At 46.6% G+C, this 21,975-nt stretch overlaps 2 protein-coding genes across 3 annotated transcripts in view; one reads left to right on the plus strand and one right to left on the minus strand.

Annotated features, from left to right (window-relative positions):
* wdr17 (WD repeat domain 17) overlaps positions 1-2,738 on the plus strand; it is a 30,995-nt gene extending 28,257 nt beyond the window's left edge. For both annotated transcript variants that reach the window (XM_085355263.1, XM_085355265.1), the window contains 3 exons: positions 1,019-1,086; positions 1,203-1,300; positions 2,321-2,738. In XM_085355263.1, coding sequence (XP_085211389.1) covers positions 1,019-1,086; positions 1,203-1,300; positions 2,321-2,440 — 286 coding nt within the window. In that variant the 3' untranslated portion in view covers positions 2,441-2,738. The remainder of the gene's footprint in view (positions 1-1,018; positions 1,087-1,202; positions 1,301-2,320) is intronic.
* A 2,940-nt stretch (positions 2,739-5,678) lies between these two features.
* On the minus strand, positions 5,679-21,489 carry hpgd (15-hydroxyprostaglandin dehydrogenase). The gene is made up of 7 exons (XM_085355312.1): positions 21,178-21,489; positions 20,664-20,787; positions 17,693-17,799; positions 13,270-13,366; positions 9,204-9,280; positions 8,952-9,115; positions 5,679-6,221 (listed from the first exon to the last, which is right to left on the minus strand). Exons 1-7 carry the CDS (start codon positions 21,487-21,489, stop codon positions 6,098-6,100), a joined length of 1,005 nt encoding a protein of 334 aa, XP_085211438.1. The 3' UTR covers positions 5,679-6,097.
* Between the last annotated feature and the right edge of the window lie 486 nt (positions 21,490-21,975).

Genomic DNA, 21,975 nt, shown 5'->3' on the forward strand with positions numbered 1-21,975 from the left:
GACATGCATGGACACGTAGGCACACACATGCACATGCATGGACACGCATGGACACGTAAGCACACACATGTACACGCATGGACACGTAAGCACACACATGCACATGCATGGACACGTAGGCATGTTGCTGGGCTGATGTTCAGTCATTAAAGCTCTTTTATGATTATTCATCTTAAAGAGACGTCAAAGCTGCGGCTTCCACCAAAAACAGGAACAATCACCACAACAGAGAAGCTCAGACGCCGTCAGTGCAGCGAGTCTGGTCCAGTTTAAGGACTCATTGCTTCATTACTGAGTGGACTCAGCTGCAAAGAGTGCACACCCCAGAGTGCAGACCACAGTTTCCCTGAGCCTTACCTAACATAGCTCCATCTTTGACCCAGAACTTGAGTCCTGATCCTGAAACGGGCCCTTTGAAGAGGAACAGAGCAGGGATGAGCTTCTAGAACAACATCGCACTATCAGTTTGTCACAAACAGCTGGACAAGTTTCATTTCTTTATTTTAGTCTGTGGTTTCCTGTAAGCAGTGACTGCAGTCAGCAAGCTGCAGGCCACAGACGGCTGTTTGAAACTCACACTCACACTCACACACTCTGCGTCCTGGGTACATTTGTAGCAGACAAGTCTGAGTACATTTGTCACGTCTCAGTATTTTGTCAGTTTTTCTCTTTGTGTTTTTGGGTGTTCAAGCTTGATTATGAAGGCAAACCTACTGATGAGTTCTAGCCCTGAGTGGGTCTCTGGGGCCCGGTCCACACAGCTGGATGTTTTCATATTAAGAAAACAAAGTGTACGTATCATCTGTGAAAGTCCTCAGACTCCAGACTCCAAAGTGGAGCACTCGCTGAAAGCTGCTGCTGTTCCATGAAACAAAGCACGACCGAGTGCCTTCAGCTCGGCTCGCACTGATGCTGTAAACCGTCTTCTGTGAGAAAATGCTGCTGTTATCATGCAGTCCTCATGTCCACACACACTCACAGCAAACGTGCTTCCTTCCTGTCCGTCTGTCTCCAACAGCCCCCCGTCAGAGTGTCAAAGAGAAGAGTTCAGCTGCCTGCAGAGGAGAATCCAGCCGAGCCACAAAGGTAAACAGTCCTCACGCCTCAGAGCGCCGCATCACCAGCTGCAGCTCAGAGGGCGAGGAAAGAAGCATCGTGTTAATGATAATGACAACATTAAACCATTTCCTGACGTCTCTCAGGTGCGTTGCTCCTCTGCGGTGCTGACTACGTGACGGGCTCCAACCTGCCGAGTCACTCAGACCTCCAGCTGTCCTGCTTCACCGGGCAGAGAATACAGGTGTGTGTGTGTGTTTTAACATCTTTGTGGGGACCAAAATCCCACAGCATTGAAGGCATTTTTGAGACTCAAAATGTGGTTTTAGTGTCAGGTTACAGCAGACTTTCCCAAAGTGTGGGGCCCGCCCCCTAGGGGGGGTGCAGAGCCATTGCAGGGGGGGCGCGGCATGAAAAGGGAAAAAAACAAAACGCTTGGACACGGCTAGCACGGGCGCCCACACAAACGCACAGCAGGAGATGAAGCATCACTGAATATGTTTCCAAACCAACTTCATTCTAAGCCAAAGACTAGAAAATATGGTGAAGCAGATCTGCCCTTTGGCTTCACCTGCACAGGTGCTGAGGTAGGTCTCCCTGCAGGGTTGGTCTTCCCTGCATCAGGAGCAGCGCTGGGCTGTTTACATCACGGACAAACAGGATCCCACAGCTGTTTATGTTTTTAAACCCATTTTGCACAGAGAGGCATTTTTTGAAAAATGCATTGACAGCAATGTTGAACATTATTACACAGGAAAAAACAACTACACGTAAAATAATCGCACCGTGACGCCTCTGCCTTTGTAAATGGAGGGACAGTAACTGTGTGTTTATATGTAAGAGTGTAAAACCTGCAGACAGAGACAAAATACTGTTAATCTGACTGTCTGCCATTCTGCAATTCCTCTCATGTAAGCAATAACGTGGCCACAGCGTGATGTGGAAAAAGGCTCATACCTTTGATGTTGCGTGACTCTGTATTCCTCGTCCACACGTAAACGCAAAAAATGAATTTTAAAAAATCTCCGTTTTCGGTGATTCGAAACGCTGTTTACGTGGACGAAACAGCTGCTTTTCAAAATCACCCGTGTACTCGTAAAACAAAGGGGGGCCCAGCAAAAAAAGTTTGGGAACCACTGGGTTACAGTAAGGTCATGGTTAGGGAAAGCATCGCGCCCATTAGCTGTCCCCACGAGCTCTGATTACCCGACGTGTTTCTGCACTGATGTGTCCAAAGCTCTGTCTGCTCTGTTTGAATGCTCAGGGTCCGGTGTTTTTGCTGGAGGACAATAAATCAGCCATCTCACTCAACGACGCTTTAATGTGGGCGAAGGTCAACCCCTTCTCCCCGCTGGGGACGGGACTCCGCATCAACCCCTTTTAACACACACGAAGAAGAGGAAGACGGTCACGGCGGCGATGAGACAGACACCAGCGGCTGAAGCTCAAACACTTTTTGCCAACTGAAGCTTCAGAGGAGCTCAAAGCTTTTGTAGATTTTGATATTGGTTAGCTGTTACGTGATGAGAATGTAGCCAACCAATCGTGCTTCACGTGTGGAGGAGGACTGGTGTTGAATGTGTCGTACTGGGTAGGACTCCCGCTTCATTTCCCACAATGTGATCATGTACATACAGGGTATAGATCTGAGTTCTTCTACTGTACAAAGAAAGCACTGGAATAAAGACACCACTGAGTATTTATGGGAGACTTTCTTTGTGTTCGTGTTAATCTTCTCTCAGCTGTTCCCTTTAGGAGTCACCACAGTGGATCACCTGCCTCCTTCTATCCCAGCGTTCTCCTCTGCCACACCAACTCTCTGCATGTCGCCTTCACTGCATCCACCAATCTTCTCTGAGGTCTTCCTCCTTTCCTGCTGCCTGGCATGTTCACCTCTCCACCTGTCTGCCTCTCGTTCACACACGTATGTCGTACCGCCACCTCTCCAGGCTCTCCTCCACCTGCTCCCTACTCTCAGAACAGATCACAGTATCATCTGCAAACATGAGAGACTCACCTGTGAGCCTGTCCGTCCCCACTGCAAACAAGGAGGAGCTGAGAGCTGATCCCTGATGTAATCACCACCCCCACCTTGAACCCATCTGTCACTCCTACCGCACACCTCACCTCTGTCCTCACATCTCCTGCACCACCCTCACATACTTTACTGACCCTCCTGACTTCCTCTCTCAGATCTACAAAGACACAATGAAAGAATCTGTCCACACACGGTTATATCATATTAGGGCGGCTCAGGACTGTTCATTTATGTGAATACATACATGCTGGCATCTCCTCAAAATGCTTTATTGAAAGGCAAAGATCCAACAAATTAGAGAAAACACAAATAATCAGACGACCCTCTCCTGGCAGCACTTGGTGACTGGAGGAAAGAAGAACTGTTTTAACAGGAAGAGAAGCGAGGTGTGTGTGGTTCTGCTGGAGGTTTCTTCCTGTTAAAAGGGAGTTTTTCCTTCCCACTGTCACCAAAGTGCTTCTCATAGGGGGTCATATGATTGTTGGGTGTTTCTCTGTATGTGTTATTGTCCGATCTACCTTGAGGCGACTGTTGTTGTGATTTGGTGCTGAATAAATAAATCTGATTTGAATCGAATCATATTATTTGGGAATTCTACATACAGCGGTCCCTCGTCTATTGTGGGAGTAGCCAACTTTATTTTTTACAATTATTACAGATGTTTTAAGGCTGGAAAACCCCTCACTGCACACTTTACACTTTTCTCAGACAGGCATGAACATTTTCACATTTTTCTCTCTCGTTCAAACCTTCGTAGAAAAATAAGTCCAGTATTATAGAACGAAACCAAAGATCAAACCCTGTTTTCAGAACATGGGAGCAGAGCAGCTGCCAGAGAATTTAACATTAATGAATCAATAATGAATCAATGGTACGGAAGTGGAGGAAGCAAGAAGAATGAGTTGAGTAAAGTTTGACTTATCTGACTGTTTTAATGCGGTGTGCCTTATGGTCCAAAAAATACAGTAACTTCTACCTTCCCCTCAGCATGTCGAGAACTTTTTGTCCCACTGCTAGCGATCGACAAGCTGAACACATTCTGTACTGTACACGAGACATGGCACAGGATTGATTGACAACGATTTACAGCCAATCAGGATGCAGAACACAATGGGCTGTAAAAAAAAAATAAAGCATGCAAAATTGCGACAGCCGCAAAAGATGAACCGCAATATAGCGAGGGAGCACTGTGCTAACATTACTCCTGAGCTCAGGCTGCAAACTGCTCTGAACACTTGGTTTCTCAGTTTGCCTGGGTACACTCCCTGATACTGTCATTGTAAGAAGACAAGCTCCACCCACTTTCTGTTCAAATTTCTGTGAGGGGCAGCCAGTCAGAAGAAAGCAGACTTAAACGTCGGGGACCAATCGTTCTACAGACCAAAGACTGTAGAACGATAACTGGAGAGCCAGACCAGGAAAAGACAACGATCATAACCACAAATCATTTCATGTCTTTGTGGATTCATTCACAGGGAAACTTCAGCACAGCAGCTGTGAGATCAGCCTCACTGAACCTCTTTGTTTATACCCGTCTCTTCATGACAACCTGTGACTTCATGCAAACCACACACGGGTTCTTGGAGAGCGCCCAGTTTGGGAAAAAGCCAACATTTTCACCACGGTGAAAGGATTCAATTGGCCAAGGATTTATGAGGAATGTCAACAGTGAAAACAGGGCTAAGGCTGACTGACGCTGTGTCCCAGCCCACAGTTCAGAGGAGATAAAGACACACAAAGGATTGCGCTGTACAAATAAAGTTGCTGCATGCTGCTGCCACAGTCGTTTTTCTGTATTGGACTGACACAGTGATGAGTATCAAATATGTTCCTCCAGCCACACAAGAAGATGATCAGAATAAAAACCAGCTCAAGTCCAGGAAACACATCTGCAGGAGGAATAATTTTAGGGTACCACCGCCGTTATTGTGTTTAAATGGGAGATTGAGTTGGAAGCGTAATATTTGATATGAAGAATATCAAAGACTACTAAGCATTTCCACACACTTTCCTATACTATGGATAAAGATGGAAGCAACAACTTTGAAATTACCCACTGTGTGCAGACTTAATGCCGGTTTTTGGCTCACGCCATCTTAGAGGTGACCTTATGCTAATTAGTGCAGGCACTAAACCTGGAGCTCCGCCTTCTTGGACAGTCTGTTACTACAGTAACCTCACATGATGACATTAAAAATGCTCCAAAAGGCTCCAACAACGGTTCACAGGTCTCTGTTCAGGGACTCCAGTTAGCAAAGGTGAAGCTAGCAGACAGCTAGCAGCTACAGCCGCCTGTGCGGCCATCGGCCTGTTCCGTCAAAGAGGCCACGCCCCTAATTATGCAAACTTCTTGCCCCAGCAGTTCCACGTTCAAGAAGTTAGGGTGGCAAGGCGTCTTTAATCCTTACAGTCCATGTACACGCTTTGCTAACCAAGCTAGCTTGCAGTCTAAAAACTGGATTTTACAAACCAATGGGTGATGTGCATACTGTGACCTCACTCCTCGTGTACCACGTATTGGCTGTGAATAAATATTAAAACACGGAAAATAAACAGACATTGTGAAACTACAAATGTTAGCATACAATTATTGTTTAGGTTATCAAAACTCCATATTTATTGATTTATTTGTGTTTACATGTCACGTAAACCAGCTATAAAAGAGTAACTGTTACAGTTCTTTAAATAACACTAATCAAAGAAGCCGTCATCTCTGAGGTGGACCACAGTGACGGTCCAGCGTTTCCTGTGACGCACAAACAATTAGCTAAAAACGAAAAAACTCATCTGTAACTTTGGCTTGCTGGATATTGTTTGTATGATCACTGTTTTCATGTTATGCAGATGATTATTAAATAAAAAAGATTCGAATCCAAACAGACGCAGTTCTGACTGAAGCTCCTGCAGCGTCCACGTGTCGTCCCGAGCGTCTCTGGTGAGCTGCAGTCAGACGGGTTAGAGCGCCGCATCTTTCCTTCAGCATGTGAGTCCTGAGTGTGGAGCTCAGGCCGACATGGGCTCATAGGTGTGGAAATGGATTCCCTTGGAGCAGGTGATCTTCATCACCGCTCCGTGCAGACTGGTGTCCGTGATTAGCCTCATCATGCCCTCTGCTATCAGCGACGGCCTGCAGGTCAACAAGAAGAAAAACACACGCTGTTGTTTTTGCATCACAAATTACGACTTCATGACTTTCTTCACAAATTAAATTTTAACCATTAGAGAAACAAGTCATCCCACAGACACATCATTATCTACAGCATAGGTGTCAAACTCTGGCCCGCGGGCCAAATTTGGCCCGCAGCCTAATTACATTTGGCCCACGAAGCCATACCAAATTACTATTAGAGCTGGCCTACTGGTATTATACAGCTAATATATATATTGTTTAGTATTAAGCTTTGCTTGTTCCATATTCACTTTTCCAGCAAAACTTATTTGAGTCCATAAGAAAAGATTCATTCTTATATCTGGAGGAAGATTTTTTTTTCAATAAATATTAACGTTAGCCCGCGACTTTGTTCCAGTTTTGAATTTTGGCCCACTGTGTATTTGAGTTTGACACCCCTGATCTACAGCAACGTGTAAAATAAGGTAAAAATATACAATTTGTGCATGTAAATGGAGAGTCCTCTTCACACACTGAGGTTAATTATGGAGTTCCACAGGGTTCAGTGCTAGGACCAATTCTGTTTACATTTTACATGCTTCCCTTAGGCAGCATCATTAGAAGACATAACATACATTTACACTGCTATGCAGATGACACCCAGCTCTATCTGTCCATGAAGCCAGATAACACACACCAATGAGTTAGGCTACGTCCACACGTACCCGGGTATTTTTGAAAACGCAGATTTTTCTATGCGTTTGCACCTTCCGTCCACACGTAAACGGCGTTTTTGGTCACTGAAAACGGAGATTTTTAAAAACTCCGGCCAGGGTGGATATTTTTGAAAACTCAGTTTTTGCATTTACGTGTGGATGAGAAAAACGCAGAAAACACAGCGTCAAAGGTGTGCGCATTTTTTGACGTCCCACTGTGCGCCACGTTATTGTTTCGGTGAAATGAATTTCTACAATACTGTTAATTCTACTCTCTGCAGTGTTTAAATGCTTACATATACACACAGTTACTGTCCCTCCACACATACGACTCGGTTCTGCTTCTATGCCCCAGCTTTGTTTACTTTTTCCCACCGAGGCTTCTAGACTTCTGATTGGCCAACATTTCTGCACGGTTAGGAATATATCGCCACCTGTTGCTTTGGCATGTTCCTAGCAGCGTTTTCCTTTATTTCTGTGTTTACGTGTGGACGGGATTATTTTTTAAAACGAAAACGGAAAATCTCAGTTTTCAAAAATACCCGTGTACGTGTGGACGTAGCCTTAAACTGCAGGAATGTCTTAAAGACATAAAGACCTGGATTGGGGCTATATAAATAAAACTGAACTTTTTCCTAGCTTTAAAACTGGATTTGAAGCTAAATCGATGGATTATCTTGGCTCCCAGAATAGAATCCAAACTAATCCAAACAACTGATTTCAATGAGCTCTTTAAACTTGCTGAACCTACTGGATCATCCTGTCTCAACCACTTAATTCAAATAATTCTTAACTGGATTTAAATGTGACTCAGCAAACAACTGTAACCATAACAACTTGATTCAAATATTTGAACTCGCCTGAACATAAAGGCCGACCCAGCGGGTTACCCTAACAAACTATCCTCTCGTTACTTATCTCCATGATTTAAGTCAAATTAAGAACATTCTTGATTCAAATGTCAACACCGACTACAGACGACTCTCATCTCAAACCCACTGCAGCCACTTCAGTGCCACCATCACATCATATTTATCCTCAAACTGACATTAGTCTAAACTATAAACGCTTCCAAATCTTAATCTGAGGAAGGAGAACCTCAGTCAGGAGTCTGAATCCTTATTTAGGCAACTGTGTAACATCGTGGAGGACTGTGGATCCCTGTTGGCCGTTTCCTTTGTTTCCAGAGTTCAGCCTTTCAGAAGTCACTGAGAAAGCTTTTACTCAAACTAAACTCACCGTAACTTTGAACTAAAATATAACGATTTACATCATGGGGATTTACTGTTGTCTCCAAAGGCAGGTTGAGTTTTTACAGAGTGACTAACACAAGTAAACACCACATTCCCTAAAAACACTACAGCTGCTGTTCTGCCCTCTTTCAGCGAGTCAGTGGATGTACAGATGCATATATCCACATGTGTTCAGGAAGTCATCTGGACTCAATTTCCTCTGACACTAAATGATTCCCTCCTGCAGAGCTTTCACAGCGTTGAGCAAACTGCACACAGCGTGCTCTCTGCACAGTGTGGACACTGTTCAGCGTCTCTCACAGCTGGACTGAACCGCTCCAAACGCTTCATCGGGTTTCCTGAAAGAGAAGAAGTCTTTCAAACAGCAGTGATGCAATCAGAGCAGAGACGGGTTTAAAGCGGAGTTAAGAACAGATCTGATCCGTGCTGAGCAGCAGGTCTCTCACTCGTCCAGCTTCATTCATATGAAGCTGAATGTCGCGTCCTCACCCAGACCTCTGAGCTCCCTGAGCACACTCAGCTGACACCAGCTGCTGCTGTAGCGCAGACAGCTGAGGTGAGACCAGATCGGACTGCAATGTGCCAACGTTCATCTGCAGGAGGTTTAAAACACACATGAAACACTGCAGCAGCAACAAGCGCCAAACTTTGGAGCTAACGCTGATGTGCCAAAAACTGCAGTTCCTCTATCGTCCACACGAGGCTTTAAACAGGCACCTTAATAAACACGTTTGCATCAGTTTTGGTGATCGTTGCTGCTGACTGGCACATGGACTTACTGTAGAACTCCAAACTTGCTCATGCTCCGTTTGAAGTCGTCCTTGAACTTGACGAACTTGCCCATGTTGTCCTCGTCTTCCACCGACTGCAGCAGGGGCGTGTCGACGAAGGCCGGACACAGCGCGTGGATGCGAACGCCGTAGTCGCCCTGAATGGCCGCGTCCTGCAGCGACACGAGAACAAGCTGCTGAGTGGCCCTCTCATCCCGAAAGGCTTCGTGCTGCGCTTTCGCTAATGTGTGTGCGTCTTACCGCCATCGCTCTGGTGAAGCCAATGACTCCGTGTTTAGTGGCCGTGTAGACGGGCTGGTGAGGGGAATGCATGAAGGCTGAAAAAGGAAAGACCCAGAGGGAAAAACACGATGTTATCACAGTTTGTAACATGCAGGCCAAACACAGCTGCTGCAGCTGCACCTCGTTTTAAACGCCGCAGGCTCAGCTGATCCGGGTTTACTGGGATTAAACCCGACTCAGAGACCCGTCCGAGCATCCTGTCTTTGATGAAACAGTCACCGCGTGACTCGCTGCTGTTTCAGCTCCGTGAAGGCTTTCATAATAAATACACATTTCCTTCACTTTGTCCTCACAGTGCGTTGGCGTGAACAACAAAGACAACGACCGGCGACCTGGCTGCACAAATGTCATGTGACCACATGACATTCAGACTCCTGAACTCTGCCTCCTGACATCTGACCCACGTTAAACTCATGGACTGAACATACACACACCCACAATGGACAACTGTACCCTCAAACACAATAATAACATGGACTGAACCACCACTCACAACCACTAGCACTTTATATAGCCTCTGTAGAAACTATCTACACCCTCACTTATCTTAACTGCACTACTGTATAGCTCTGTGTAAATAATCATTCTGTACATTCGATAATCTTTAATCCTACAACTGTTTACAACTTGCATAGTTCACATTTCTGTATAGCTGTATATCTCAGATTCTGTAAAGTTATTTATTTCATATTCTGTATAGTTTTTCATATTTATATCCTGTTCATATCCTGTACATAGCTTGTACTCACTACAGCCTGTACATACTTATAGTTATAGAATATTCACAACATACTTCATACCGTGTACATTATAACATACCATAATAGACCCATTTCTGTAATATACTCACATATCTATATTATTGCTAATATATATTGTAATATATCTATATCACTAAAGCACTTCTGGATGGATGCAAACTGCATTTCGTTGCCCTGTACCTGTGCATGTGCAATGACAATAAAGTTGAATTCTATTCTATTCTATTCTATCCAAATGAACAACACACACACACACACACACACACACACACACACACACACACACACACACACACACACACACACACACACACTGATGTTATCACCAGTGGGATGAGGGTGAAATGATTACCACATGTCTGCTGTTAGTGCAGGCTGAGCTGTGCTAGATCGACATCATGATGCATGATTAAAACAAACACAGATTAAATTCTGACGTGAAGCACAGACGATGAAAACGTGCCTGAGAATCGTCTGAGCGGCTCCACGTTAATCAGATATGTTTCTGAACAAAGCCGATAGAAAAATACTTTGTTATTGACCAAACGGATCATCTGTAATCCACACACATCACAGCTGGACCAGTGTCACATGACCCGGGGATGGTTCATCTCCTCAACTCTGAGAAACCAGGATAAAAACAGGAAATGACATCGACAGCGTCGGCCTCGGGGCTCAGGGCTGTGTGTCGGACAGGGTCGTCTGCAGTACGGGGGCCCCACAGGGAACGGTTCTGGCTCCGTTCCTCTTCACCATCTACACTGCAGACTTCTCCCACAACTCCACCCAGTGCTTCCTGCAGAAGTTCTCTGATGACTCTGCAATAGTCGGCCTCATCACTGATGGGGACGACAAGGAGTACAGAGGACTGACTCAAGACTTTGTGGACTGGTGCCAGCTGAACTACCTCCAGATCAACACCAGTAAAACCAAGGAACTGGTGGTAGACTTCCGCAGGCACAAGCATTCTCCACTGCAACCACTGAACATCCAAGGTATGGACATTGAGGCTGTGGACAGCTACAGGTACCTTGGTGTTCATCTGAACAATAGACTGGACTGGACTCATAACTCAGACGCCCTCTACAGGAAAGGGCAGAGCAGGCTGTACCTGCTGCAGAGACTCAGGTCGTTTGGAGTGGAGGGCCCACTCCTGAAGACCTTCTATGACTCTGTGGTGGCTTCTGCTATCTTTTATGGTGTGGTCTGCTGGGGCAGCAGCATCTCTGCTGGGGACAGGAAGAGACTGAACAGGGTGATCCGAAGGGCCAGCTCTGTTCTAGGATGCCCTCTGGACCCAGTGGAGGTGGTGAGTGACAGGAGAACGGCGGCTAAGCTGTCATCCCTGTTGGACAACATCTCCCACCCCATGCAGCAGACTGTGACAGCACTGAGCAGCTCCTTCAGTGGGAGACTGCGGCACCCACGGTGTGGGACGGAGAGATTTCACAGGTCTTTCCTCCCCACTGCTGTCAGACTTTAAAGACTTTAACTGATCAAGCACACACATCCATACATATGCAATAATACTAAGCGCAAAACTCTTCCTGCCATCGTTGTATTATACTCATATTGTATATAGCATTTGTCTTCTATTTTTATCCTATTGTATACAGTATTTTATTTTATTCTATTCTATTGTGTACAATGTCTCATAGATATATTATTCCAGTGTTCTTTCTCTATACAACTGTCCACTGCTGTAACAAAACAAATTTCCCACGCGTGGGACTAATAAAGGTTATCTTCTCTTCTCTTTATCGGGTTGATGACCACCGTCGTGCGACCACAGAGAAGATATCCTGGCTTTGCTGAGCTTTGTGTCACACTGCCTGGGCGTGACGTGAAGTTCTAATAACTGTCAGCCGATCTGTAGCTGGGAGCTCTCCCACAGGAACATCACTCAGAATCTTTGTGAAACACAAATATTTTTACGGCACAGAGCAGTGCGACCTTTGACCTGGAACCTAACACCTGCTCGAAGACCTCTGCCCAGACCCGAGGCCGCGAAAACAACGAAGGAAGGGTCAACCCTGGATCTGCAGCCTGCAGCGGGACAGCAGATACGAGTCACTGCAACATAATGAGGAGTGTGTGTGTCTGTGTGTAATCTAACCACACAGGAACTCACTATAATCTGTCTCATCTAATCATCGCCTACGTGGAGTTTATTTGCTCCAATGAAGCACGTTGCCGTTGCATGAGGGGACATCCCGAAGTGTTCTGGTCTCATAAACGGCGCTAATCCCACAGAAAACGCAGCTTCCTCGGAGCTCTGCGTGGGATGTTGTAGAGGAAGATCACGGCTCTCGCAGGCCTTTAAAGAGCAGCATGAGGACAATAAAACACCAGCAGAGCTCGGGACTCGTCTTTGTTGTGTTGGACTGTGATGGAGAGAAGATGTTGGAGGAGAATGAACTTTTCCATGACGGAGCGATCCACAGCCCTGGTGGATATCTGCCAACCTGTCATAGCTGCTTTTTGTTTCATGTGTTTCTAACACAACACCCACATCCAAGGAAGAAGAGGAATGTTTCCATGAGCCAGGCCTCCAGCGAGGACAGATTTCTCACAGCCACATTTTCTGAAAGGAGAAAGTCAGCGGAGAGCCAGGTGCTCCCAGCTGGTCCACTCCTAGAGCTCATATCACTCATTCATATCTGCTGTTACTCAGGAAGGGCACCATTTTGCTTCCAAGTATGTGACGAGGTCAGTGCTGACGCCCCGCTGTCGTGTTTTTAAGCTGCAGGTCTCTAAAGAGCTGCAGGGTTCATGCACAGTGAAGAAGGTTCACAGACACAGCGGCGAGCGCAGCGTTCAGCTCAGCTCGCAGCACAAAATAGAAGCAGAAAAGCTGACAGACAGGAAGCGCGCCCGGGTGTGCTGCTGCAGAAAACGTCCTTGTGATGAGGTCAGACTGAGCTGAGCTTTCTGCTGACCTTTGACTCGCTGCCCTCTGCCCTTTGAAATGAACAGGAAGAAAAAGCTGATTGTTGTATTTGCACTGGGAACATTAGTCAGCTGATTTTGGAGGGTGATGAGTGGGGGCGCCTCTTTCTCAGAGCCACTGGCAGCTCGCCGCAGCAGCAGCAGCGACTCAGGCGAAGCGCAGTCACACGCCGCCGTGGCCTTATGGACACAACTGTCGTGTAATCTTTGGCGAACTTTAACATCCCTGAACAAAAATCGCTGTATGAAATCTGAAAGCCTGGCAGAGTGTCTGTTGTTTTAATAATACATGTTTCTGCACGTGTGCGTGTTACCTGCCATAGAGGATACATTGATAATGGTGCCTCCTTGCTTGCCGTTCTCTTTGCTCATGTGCTCCAGAGCCAAGTAGGTTCCCTTGATGACCGAGGTCTGCAGACAAAGATAAGACGAGTGTTCACAGCTGTAAACTGAGGCATGCGCTCGTGATGAGGAAGTTAAACATGCGTGAACCCACTGATAACACGCTTTAAAGACGAGCTTCTCACTCTTCACTGACTGCAAAGAATTGTTTCTTTAGCTCACATATCTGGCAGAACAGCTGACACAGCAACAGAAATGATGCGGTTATTGAAGCTCCAGTTAGTGTCACATTATTACTGTCATGTTATAGGCCCCCAAAACAGGGGGCAGGAGGGGGTCTGGATGAAGACTGGGTTAAAAGTGTTTGGGCATGGAGTCATGAAGCACTGAGGGACAACAAACAACAACAAATAAAAGAAAGCTGTCACGGCTGGCGGAGTGAGCTGTGTGGAGTGGAGGAAAAGGAGGACCCAAAATGCAGTAAACTGATGATACGAGTGAAGTTTATTTACACGGTGGCGGTGGCAAAAACAGGCAATGAAGCATAAGTAATTACAAACGGAAACCTAAACTGGGAGAAACTAAAGAGCAAACCTGAAATCTTACAAAACGGAGCGCGGAGCAGAGAGACGCAGACCAGGATACCAAGAAACACAGACGAGCCGACAACGAACACAGACCGACACCCACTATATATGCACACACAAGGTAATCGGGTAATCGCACACAGGAGGGAAGAACAGCTGATCTGAATACACATGATGACTGGAGGACACAAGCTGAACACAATGACAACAGACACAGACTTTCAGAACAAAACAGGAAATCTAGAACCCGAACCGGACACAAGGGGGGAGGACACAGAATAACTAGAACAGAGGGAAATAATCACAAAACACAAAACGCTGGGTCAACGACCCAGGACCATGACAAAAGCAGATTGTTTCTTGCCCACAGACACTTGGTGAGCAGTCAGGTGACTCACCCAGCAGCATCAGGACTCAGAGCACAGGTGAAGTGTTCACCTGGTCTCCTCTCCAGCAATGACCTGCTGAATATACCAAACTCATGTGCTCCTAACAGAGTCGTGTAGGAGGCAACACCCGGCCGTGCACACAAACACTCCCCCAGTCTGAGACCAGCAGGGCTGCATAAATGGACCCGACTCCAAAGACAAACAGCTCTTTGGGGCACCAGGTGTGAACTTACCCGAGAGTCAAGAAAACAAAGATGGAAAACTTTTTAATGAATTAAACTTTTGCTTTGGTTTAGCTGATGTCAGTGTTGGAATGAAAATGGTCTGACAGATCTGAAGTTTGCTTAAGAAAGAGAAGTGATACTGACAGCGTGAGACAGCGCACCTTTAAAGTGGTTAGCAGTGTATCAGCTCTTATCCGAGTATCAGGCTGTGACTGATTAAAGCATGTATGACGGGCTGACAGGAACCACAACACAAAGACGGGCTCAGACAGACCTGCCAGACACACAACGATCGTCGATGAGGAACAGAATCAAACATCACCGTCAGTTTAAGGCGCAGCAGTACAGAAACGCTCCCTCTGAGCACGCTGTTAATCTATTTTGTTCTTTTTATTCATCGAATTTTTTCCTGACCTCTGCTTTGACTCCGCTCTTGAAATCAGAGTTTAAAGACAGTGGGCTGTGAGAGCGTAGGCTGGGTCGGCTGTGAACTCTGGGATTAATAAAGTTATATGAATTCGAATCATAATCTGAGTAGTTTGATTCATTTCCTGCTCAAGCGTTCATAGATACATATAGGTGGGCATCATCTGCATAGCAATGAATACATATGTAGTGCTTTATAATAATATTTTCTAAGGAAAACATGTCTTTATCCTGTCTTCCTTCTCTCACCCCAACCAATCACAGCAGATGGCCCTGCCCCTCCCTGAGCCTGGTTCTGCTGGAGGTTTCTTCCTGTTAAAAGCACTGTCGCCAAAGTGCTGCTCATATGACTGTTGGGCTTTTTCTCTGTATCTATTATTGTAGGGTCGACCTTACAATACAAAGTGCCTTGAGGCGACTGCTGTTGTGATTTGCTGTGTAAATAAAGTTGAGTTGAATAATGTAAAAAGTATCAGTCTCAGGAAGTCCATGACTAACTTTGTTTTTAAGAAGACGCCTCGTTTGCATGAACACACTGTCAGACAGATGTGATACAAACCACTGCAACACATTTCCCTTTCTGCAGCTCCCGGTCCAGTGCTACCAGTGCCACCAGTGCCAAAGCATCACTGACTGTATGGGCAGACTTTTATTTTGCTATCACAACAAGGGCCTTTACGTAACATGCCGCGCTCCATAAATGCACATCCATCACATCTTAAGTCCCACATTTGCGTTTCATACAGTTCTGTTGGAGTCGAAAGTTCACATCTGAAAACTTAAAACATCCCAAATATGCAACTAAGTGGAGGAAAGTATCCTCGAACTGGAACTTGGATGGAGTCTGACTCCAACAGCTGATGTGAACGGGAGCCAATTCAGGAACAATGAGTCACAGCGGTATGTTGTGAGAAGAGATCAGGTCTCTCTGCGGGCCACACTTTACAGAGTCTCGATGGTGGAGCCCATCGTCGACCAGCTGTGCTGTTAGCAAGAAAGAGGCTTTTTTTAGTCCCTCTTGTGCTTGTACTGTGTCAGTCCCATATCACCGTCCACTGTCAGACTCAAATACAGTTGATAAGTCCTGTACTGGGCCCCGTATGAGTGCCTCAGTTTAAAACAAGCTGCTTTAGCCCCTCCCCTTAAAGGCCAACCTGTCTTTAAGCCAACGTTTCACTTATTGGCTGCCCATCATAAACAAACGTTTGAAAAGCAAGTATGTAGAGCTTCTGTGGCCCAGATTTCAGCCTTTCGCCTGAGAAGACCATATTAGGATATTCCCTCTCTGTGACATCATGCAGTTCAATTCAGCTGTTGTTATTGAAACATATTTAGAGCTAACAGGAAGACGAGCTGTGAAACCGAGGGTTTAGAGCAGTCTGCAGCCCGAGCTTTGGCTCACAGAGAGGACTTGTACACTGACCTTATTATCTGAAGTATGGTCATGTTTAACATGAGCCTTCACTGCTGGAGCAGAGATACGTGACTGAAAATAAGGAAAACTCATGTTTATTTATACAGCAGGAAAGATCCACGGTAAGACGCGCAGCTCGTGTTTTTCCACTGTGGCTTGGTGTGAAGTCACAAGCAGCTGAAGTAATCTAACTGGTCCGGATCTTCAAACTGAGCTGAAGTATCTCGATTGAACTATTTTCATGTCCTTTTTCACTTTAAACCTGAGCTGTCGTTACTTTCTATTAGATGGAGAGCTGGAGGTTCTCCGTGCTGTAACACAGAGGTCAAAGGTGAACAGAGCAGGTATTTGTGACAGGTGACCAACAACAGCCGCAGACAGAGTGTTATTTTTACCAGCCAAACTAGAAACGACTGGCTAAGCCAATGAACTTATCAGGAAAGTCATTTCCGCCATCTATTCAGCAAGTGCCGGTGTCGCCCCCTGTTGGCACTGACACAGAATGAAGGTGGACAACACAGGATGTGATGTCAGCGGGTTAGCGTGGGGCTGAATTTATAATAAGACAAAATGTCAGAAGATGAGGCTGATAGTACTTTAGTCACCGCTTTCAGTTTCTGTATGTATACGCATGGATCGATGAGGACCTGCAGTTTTGGGAGCCTCGTCGCCACCATGAGAAGAATCCAACCGTTCACCTTCTGACAGGCTGACATTCCCCGACTACACGCAACATTTGTACTATTTTCAAGTGAGTTGCTGCCACAGGATAAACTTTTGTGTTGTGACCTGTGGCTCTATCTGGATCACATTCCAATCTAACTTTGAAAAATGTTTTGACTCCCTGCCTTCTTTGAGTGTTAGGTTACACCTGACATTCCTTATTCCACATGGCCTGGAAAACCTGCACAGTTCAGGAAGAGCTGAGGATCTAAAAGAGCGGTGTGCTCTGGATCCTCTGAGTTGCGATCTGAAAGGAAAAGCTCTATGCTACTTTAATAAATAAATAAATTCTTTTTATTTATATAGCACCTTTCTAGACAGAATCACAAAGTGCTGCACATAATAATACTTCTGATTAGGCTTCCTCAGGTTTTTCCTCAAAGCACAAAAAGAGATAAAGCTGCAAATGTTTCTGCTTCAATTATCTTACAGATTTATCATCCTTTGTAAAATGCATGTTTGCGATTGGTCAGATGCTGCACCTCCATCAGGTGAGCATCAGTGAGGTGCTGATGGGGAAAGATATCATGGGCATGCTAAGCTTCCTCTGATGCACCACCCCCGGGGCATCAGTCTGATCTAGCGTTCATGCATTAAGGCAGCATGCGTGTTATTTTGGTTTGCCATCTCACCAGGTTCACTTGGATGGTCTTCTCCCAGTCCTTTTCGTTGGTGATGCCGGCGTTGTTGATGACGATGTCCAGATGGCCAAATTGGTCCACGGTGTTCTGGAAGGTGTCTGTTCCACAGAGACAAGAAATCAAAATGGGGTGATTTCAGACGCTAATACAGGAACTTCTAAAAACATCAATGACAAGCTCCCATCAGAATGTAAACAGGGTTTCACTCATTAAGACTGCACTCGCTGTTATAACAGAGCCTCATTACCATCGTAGCACCATGTAGTTTACACTTTAATCTGCTTCATCGTTCTCAACACGCCAAACTTATCCGAGCTACTACCAAGAACTCTGGAAGTGTCCGGACCCTCGCTGTCTGGCTGTTCAGCCGAACTGATGCTGATCATCAAGCAAGAAAGGCCAATCGTCATGGACCTGACCAAGAGGGGCCAATCATCATGGAGCTAACCAAGAGGGGCCAATCATCATGGAGCTGACCAAGAGGGGCCAATCGTCATGGAGCTGACCAAGAGGGGCCAATCATCATGGAGCTGACCAAGAGGGGCCAATCGTCATGGAGCTGACCAAGAGGGGCCAATCGTCATGGAGCTGACCAAGGGGGGCCAATCGTCATGGAGCTGACCAAGAGGGGCCAATCGTCATGGAGATGACCAAGAAGAGCCAATCGTCATGGAGCTGACCAAGAAGGGCCAATCGTCATGGAGATGACCAAGAAGAGCCAATCGTCATGGAGATGACCAAGAAGAGCCAATCGTCATGGACCTGACCAAGAGGGGCCAATCGTTATGGAGCTGACCAAGAGGGGCCAATCATCATGGAGCTGACCAAGAGGGGCCAATCGTCATGGAGCTGACCAAGAGGGGCCAATCGTCATGGACCTGACCAAGAGGGGCCAATCGTCATGGAGCTGACCAAGAGGGGCCAATCGTCATGGAGATGACCAAGAAGAGCCAATCGTCATGGAGATGACCAAGAAGGGCCAATCGTCATGGAGATGACCAAGAAGAGCCAATCGTCATGGAGATGACCAAGAAGAGCCAATCGTCATGGACCTGACCAAGAGGGGCCAATCGTCATGGAGCTGACCAAGAGGGGCCAATCATCATGGAGCTGACCAAGAGGGGCCAATCATCATGGAGCTGACCAAGAGGGGCCAATCGTCATGGACCTGACCAAGAGGGGCCAATCATCATGGAGATGACCAAGAAGAGCCAATCGTCATGGACCTGACCAAGAGGGGCCAATCGTCATGGACCTGACCAAGAGGGGCCAATCATCATGGAGCTGACCAAGAAGAGCCAATCGTCATGGAGATGACCAAGAAGAGCCAATCGTCATGGACCTGACCAAGAGGGGCCAATCATCATGGAGATGACCAAGAAGAGCCAATCGTCATGGACCTGACCAAGAGGGGCCAATCATCATGGAGCTGACCAAGAGGGGCCAATCATCATGGAGCTGACCAAGAGGGGCCAATCATCATGGAGCTGACCAAGAGGGGCCAATCATCATGGACCTGACCAAGAGGGGCCAATCATCATGGAGCTGACCAAGAGGGGCCAATCATCATGGAGCTGACCAAGATAAACTTTCCAGATCGCCCACATGAGATATGCATCCTCCATTCTGGGTCTACCTACATGTGCTGGTTTTGTTTTGGTATCAAGCATACTAGGTTTGACATTAAGCACCCCCCAGCTGACCTCTGTGCTGACCTCTTCTACCTCGGGGTGTCCAAGGACCGGGTTGTCTGGGGTAGCAGCAGCCGTTGGTGTTGTGTATTACTGTACAATAAAAAGTACTTCGAGGCAATGAAACTGAATTAAAAGTGAAATGCTGAGGAGGAAGTCAGTCTCAGGACCAGAGCCAGACTCCAAGCCAAAACAAACAACCTCCAGCTGGAAAACTCGTCCACATTTCCAGTTGGCTGTGATGTCATGAGCAGCAGGTAGAGATCAGTTTGTAAAAATGTTTAAAGTTCACCACAAGAAGTGTCAGTGGCCTGACTACTTCCTGAAATGTAACTACACACTGCAGTCTTCGAGAGGACTCACTTTACTTTACGTGTGAAAAGCTTGTGTGTGTTTCAGTTACAGGTTCAGCAAAGAGCAGGAATCCTGACACCGCGGGGTTTACACCCAAATAACTTGTCAGACGTGTCGGCCGAACGCACACGCTGTGACTGAGGGGCACATACATCATGCTGTTACGCAATCAGCCGCCAGCAGCCGGTTTATCTCTGCATGTGGGCGCGCACGATTGGTTACGCTAACAGCAACAGCAGAAACAGACCCCGAGGGAAAAACCGGAGAGGGTTAAACCTGCGTGTCTTCCGCATTCCTCACCTGGACACCTCGCAATTAGTGCTGAAGATGCAGAGACACAAAACAGAGCTGTTAACCGCACAGCTGCAAAGATGCATGAGTGCATTTAAACATGGTAAATCTCACCTTACCCCACACACACACAGACACACACACACAGGAGCTACAGCAAACAGCATTCCACAGCCGTTTGCCTGCAGGGATAGACTTTTTCAGTGTCAGACAATGAATCCTTGTTCCTCTCTCACTCTGTGACATACTCGGCTTCTCCTTTTTCTCACCCAGGCACGCCCCCCCCACACACACACACTAGCACACAACAGCGCCGGCAGAGCAGCAGAAAAGGAGAAGGTAACTGGAGAAAAATAAAAGGTCATGTGGTTGTAAATCAAACACAGGACAGGCTGAGTTTGAGCGGGACTCTGGGAGCGGCGAGAAAACTCGGAGCTCTGTTTGACCTCGGTGACAGGTTTGTGATAAATTAAATTAGCCCGCTTCCTCGTTGTCCAAGGCTCGGCGGTGCGCTGCGTTTGCATTACACAATTAACTGAACAGCTGCCAAACGCACTGACACACTGAAAGCTTTGACGAGAGTGACGTCAGCTCTTTTCTCGCGTCTTACGGCACGGCATAATTACCTCGCAGCGCATCTCCGTTGGCCACATCGCACTCAATGAACGTGCAGTTTCCTTCTCCGAACTCGGCGTCCAGCTGGGCCTTGCACTCCTCACCGAGGTCCTTGTTCAGGTCCACCATGGCCACCTGCAGAACAGAACTTTGAGATGGACTCTGCAGCACTTTGGTTACAGTGCAACACTTACTTTGCTCAGCAGACTATATTAGTCCTGTGGTTTCACAACTGTGCAGCTCAGACGGAAACAAACATTCATTTACTTAAACAGATGGCAAAGGAAGTTCCGAGAAATGACTGATCTCTCTGAAACGCCCGTGCTGCTGCAGAGAAGCGAGTCTTTCACAATGATTTCATTACAGATTAACCTGGATTAACCACAGACTCACCTTTGAAACCCTGCTCCTGTTAAAAAAACAAGTCAAACAGTGAAGAAAAAAAGCTTTTGAGGTGAAAAGATGAAAAACACAACAGATCGAAGGAAACTAAAAGCTGCAAGCAAAAGTTGCAGCAGTACCGACCTTGGCTGAGCTCTGCAGCAGTGACTGGACCACAGCTCTGCCGATGCCCTGAGCACCCCCCGTCACCAGAGCCACCTTCCCATTCAGAGACATGCTCCCAGTACAGCTGCACTCTTCCTCCTTCTTCTTCTCTCGGTGACTGTTCTTCTCTTCCTCTCCTGCTCTGCGTCTTCCTGCACCTTTCTGCTCTCTCTCCAACTCAATCACATGTTTTCTCACCGCTCTGTTTTTATTCTTTTGGCTAAGCTGTTTTCCCCTCCTCCTCCTCCCCCCCCTCCCCCCTCGCCTTATCAGTCTATACAAACACTGCATGTGTGTGAGAGAGCGAGAGAGGGAGAGGTTAAGTAAACTCCGTAGAATAATAATTACAGGTTTAATCCAACTTGTTGTACCTGCCCTCCCGGCTCCTCCTCCACGCCCTTTCTTCTCCTCCCCTCCTCCTGTTTGATCAGCACACCTGAGCTCCTGAAATGTGTTGCTGTTTATATAAAGTCTGCATTTCAGGACATGTCAGAGACAAAACCTCAGACAGCAGCTTCTTTAAAGAGCTGTCAGTCTCTCATTGCTCTTCCTCACCGTTGGTTTTTCTCCTGCGAGGCTTAAGTGGCGTTACACAACAGCGGCAGCGCAGCTCGGGGATACGTTACAGCGAGCTTCAGGTCTCTGCACGTCCACTCTCACACTGAATGGGAACCAGCAGCTGATAATGACCAAATATGTGAAAATACCACCCGCTCCAGTGTGTTTTCCTTCTATTCTTTAAAAATAATAAAGACACATGAGGAAAGGAAAAGCTGT

Source organism: Diplotaxodon limnothrissa, linkage group LG6, assembly GCF_057381915.1.
Source record: "Diplotaxodon limnothrissa isolate DT_005_m linkage group LG6, D_limnothrissa_male_GT1.1, whole genome shotgun sequence".
Taxonomy (NCBI): Eukaryota; Metazoa; Chordata; class Actinopteri; order Cichliformes; family Cichlidae; genus Diplotaxodon; species Diplotaxodon limnothrissa.

What these genes read in the sequence shown, in the direction of transcription:
- hpgd (XM_085355312.1), bottom strand. Translation starts at nt 21,489, where the DNA reads ATGCAGTGTTTGTATAGACTGATAAGGCGAGGGGGGAGGGGGGGGAGG. An exon ending in TGCTGCAGAGCTCAGCCAAG is followed by an intron (nt 20,788 to 21,177) that starts GTCGGTACTGCT and finishes TCTGTTCTGCAG; the next exon opens with GTGGCCATGGTGGACCTGAA. An exon ending in CAACGGAGATGCGCTGCGAG is followed by an intron (nt 17,800 to 20,663) that starts GTAATTATGCCG and finishes TCTGTGGAACAG; the next exon opens with ACACCTTCCAGAACACCGTG.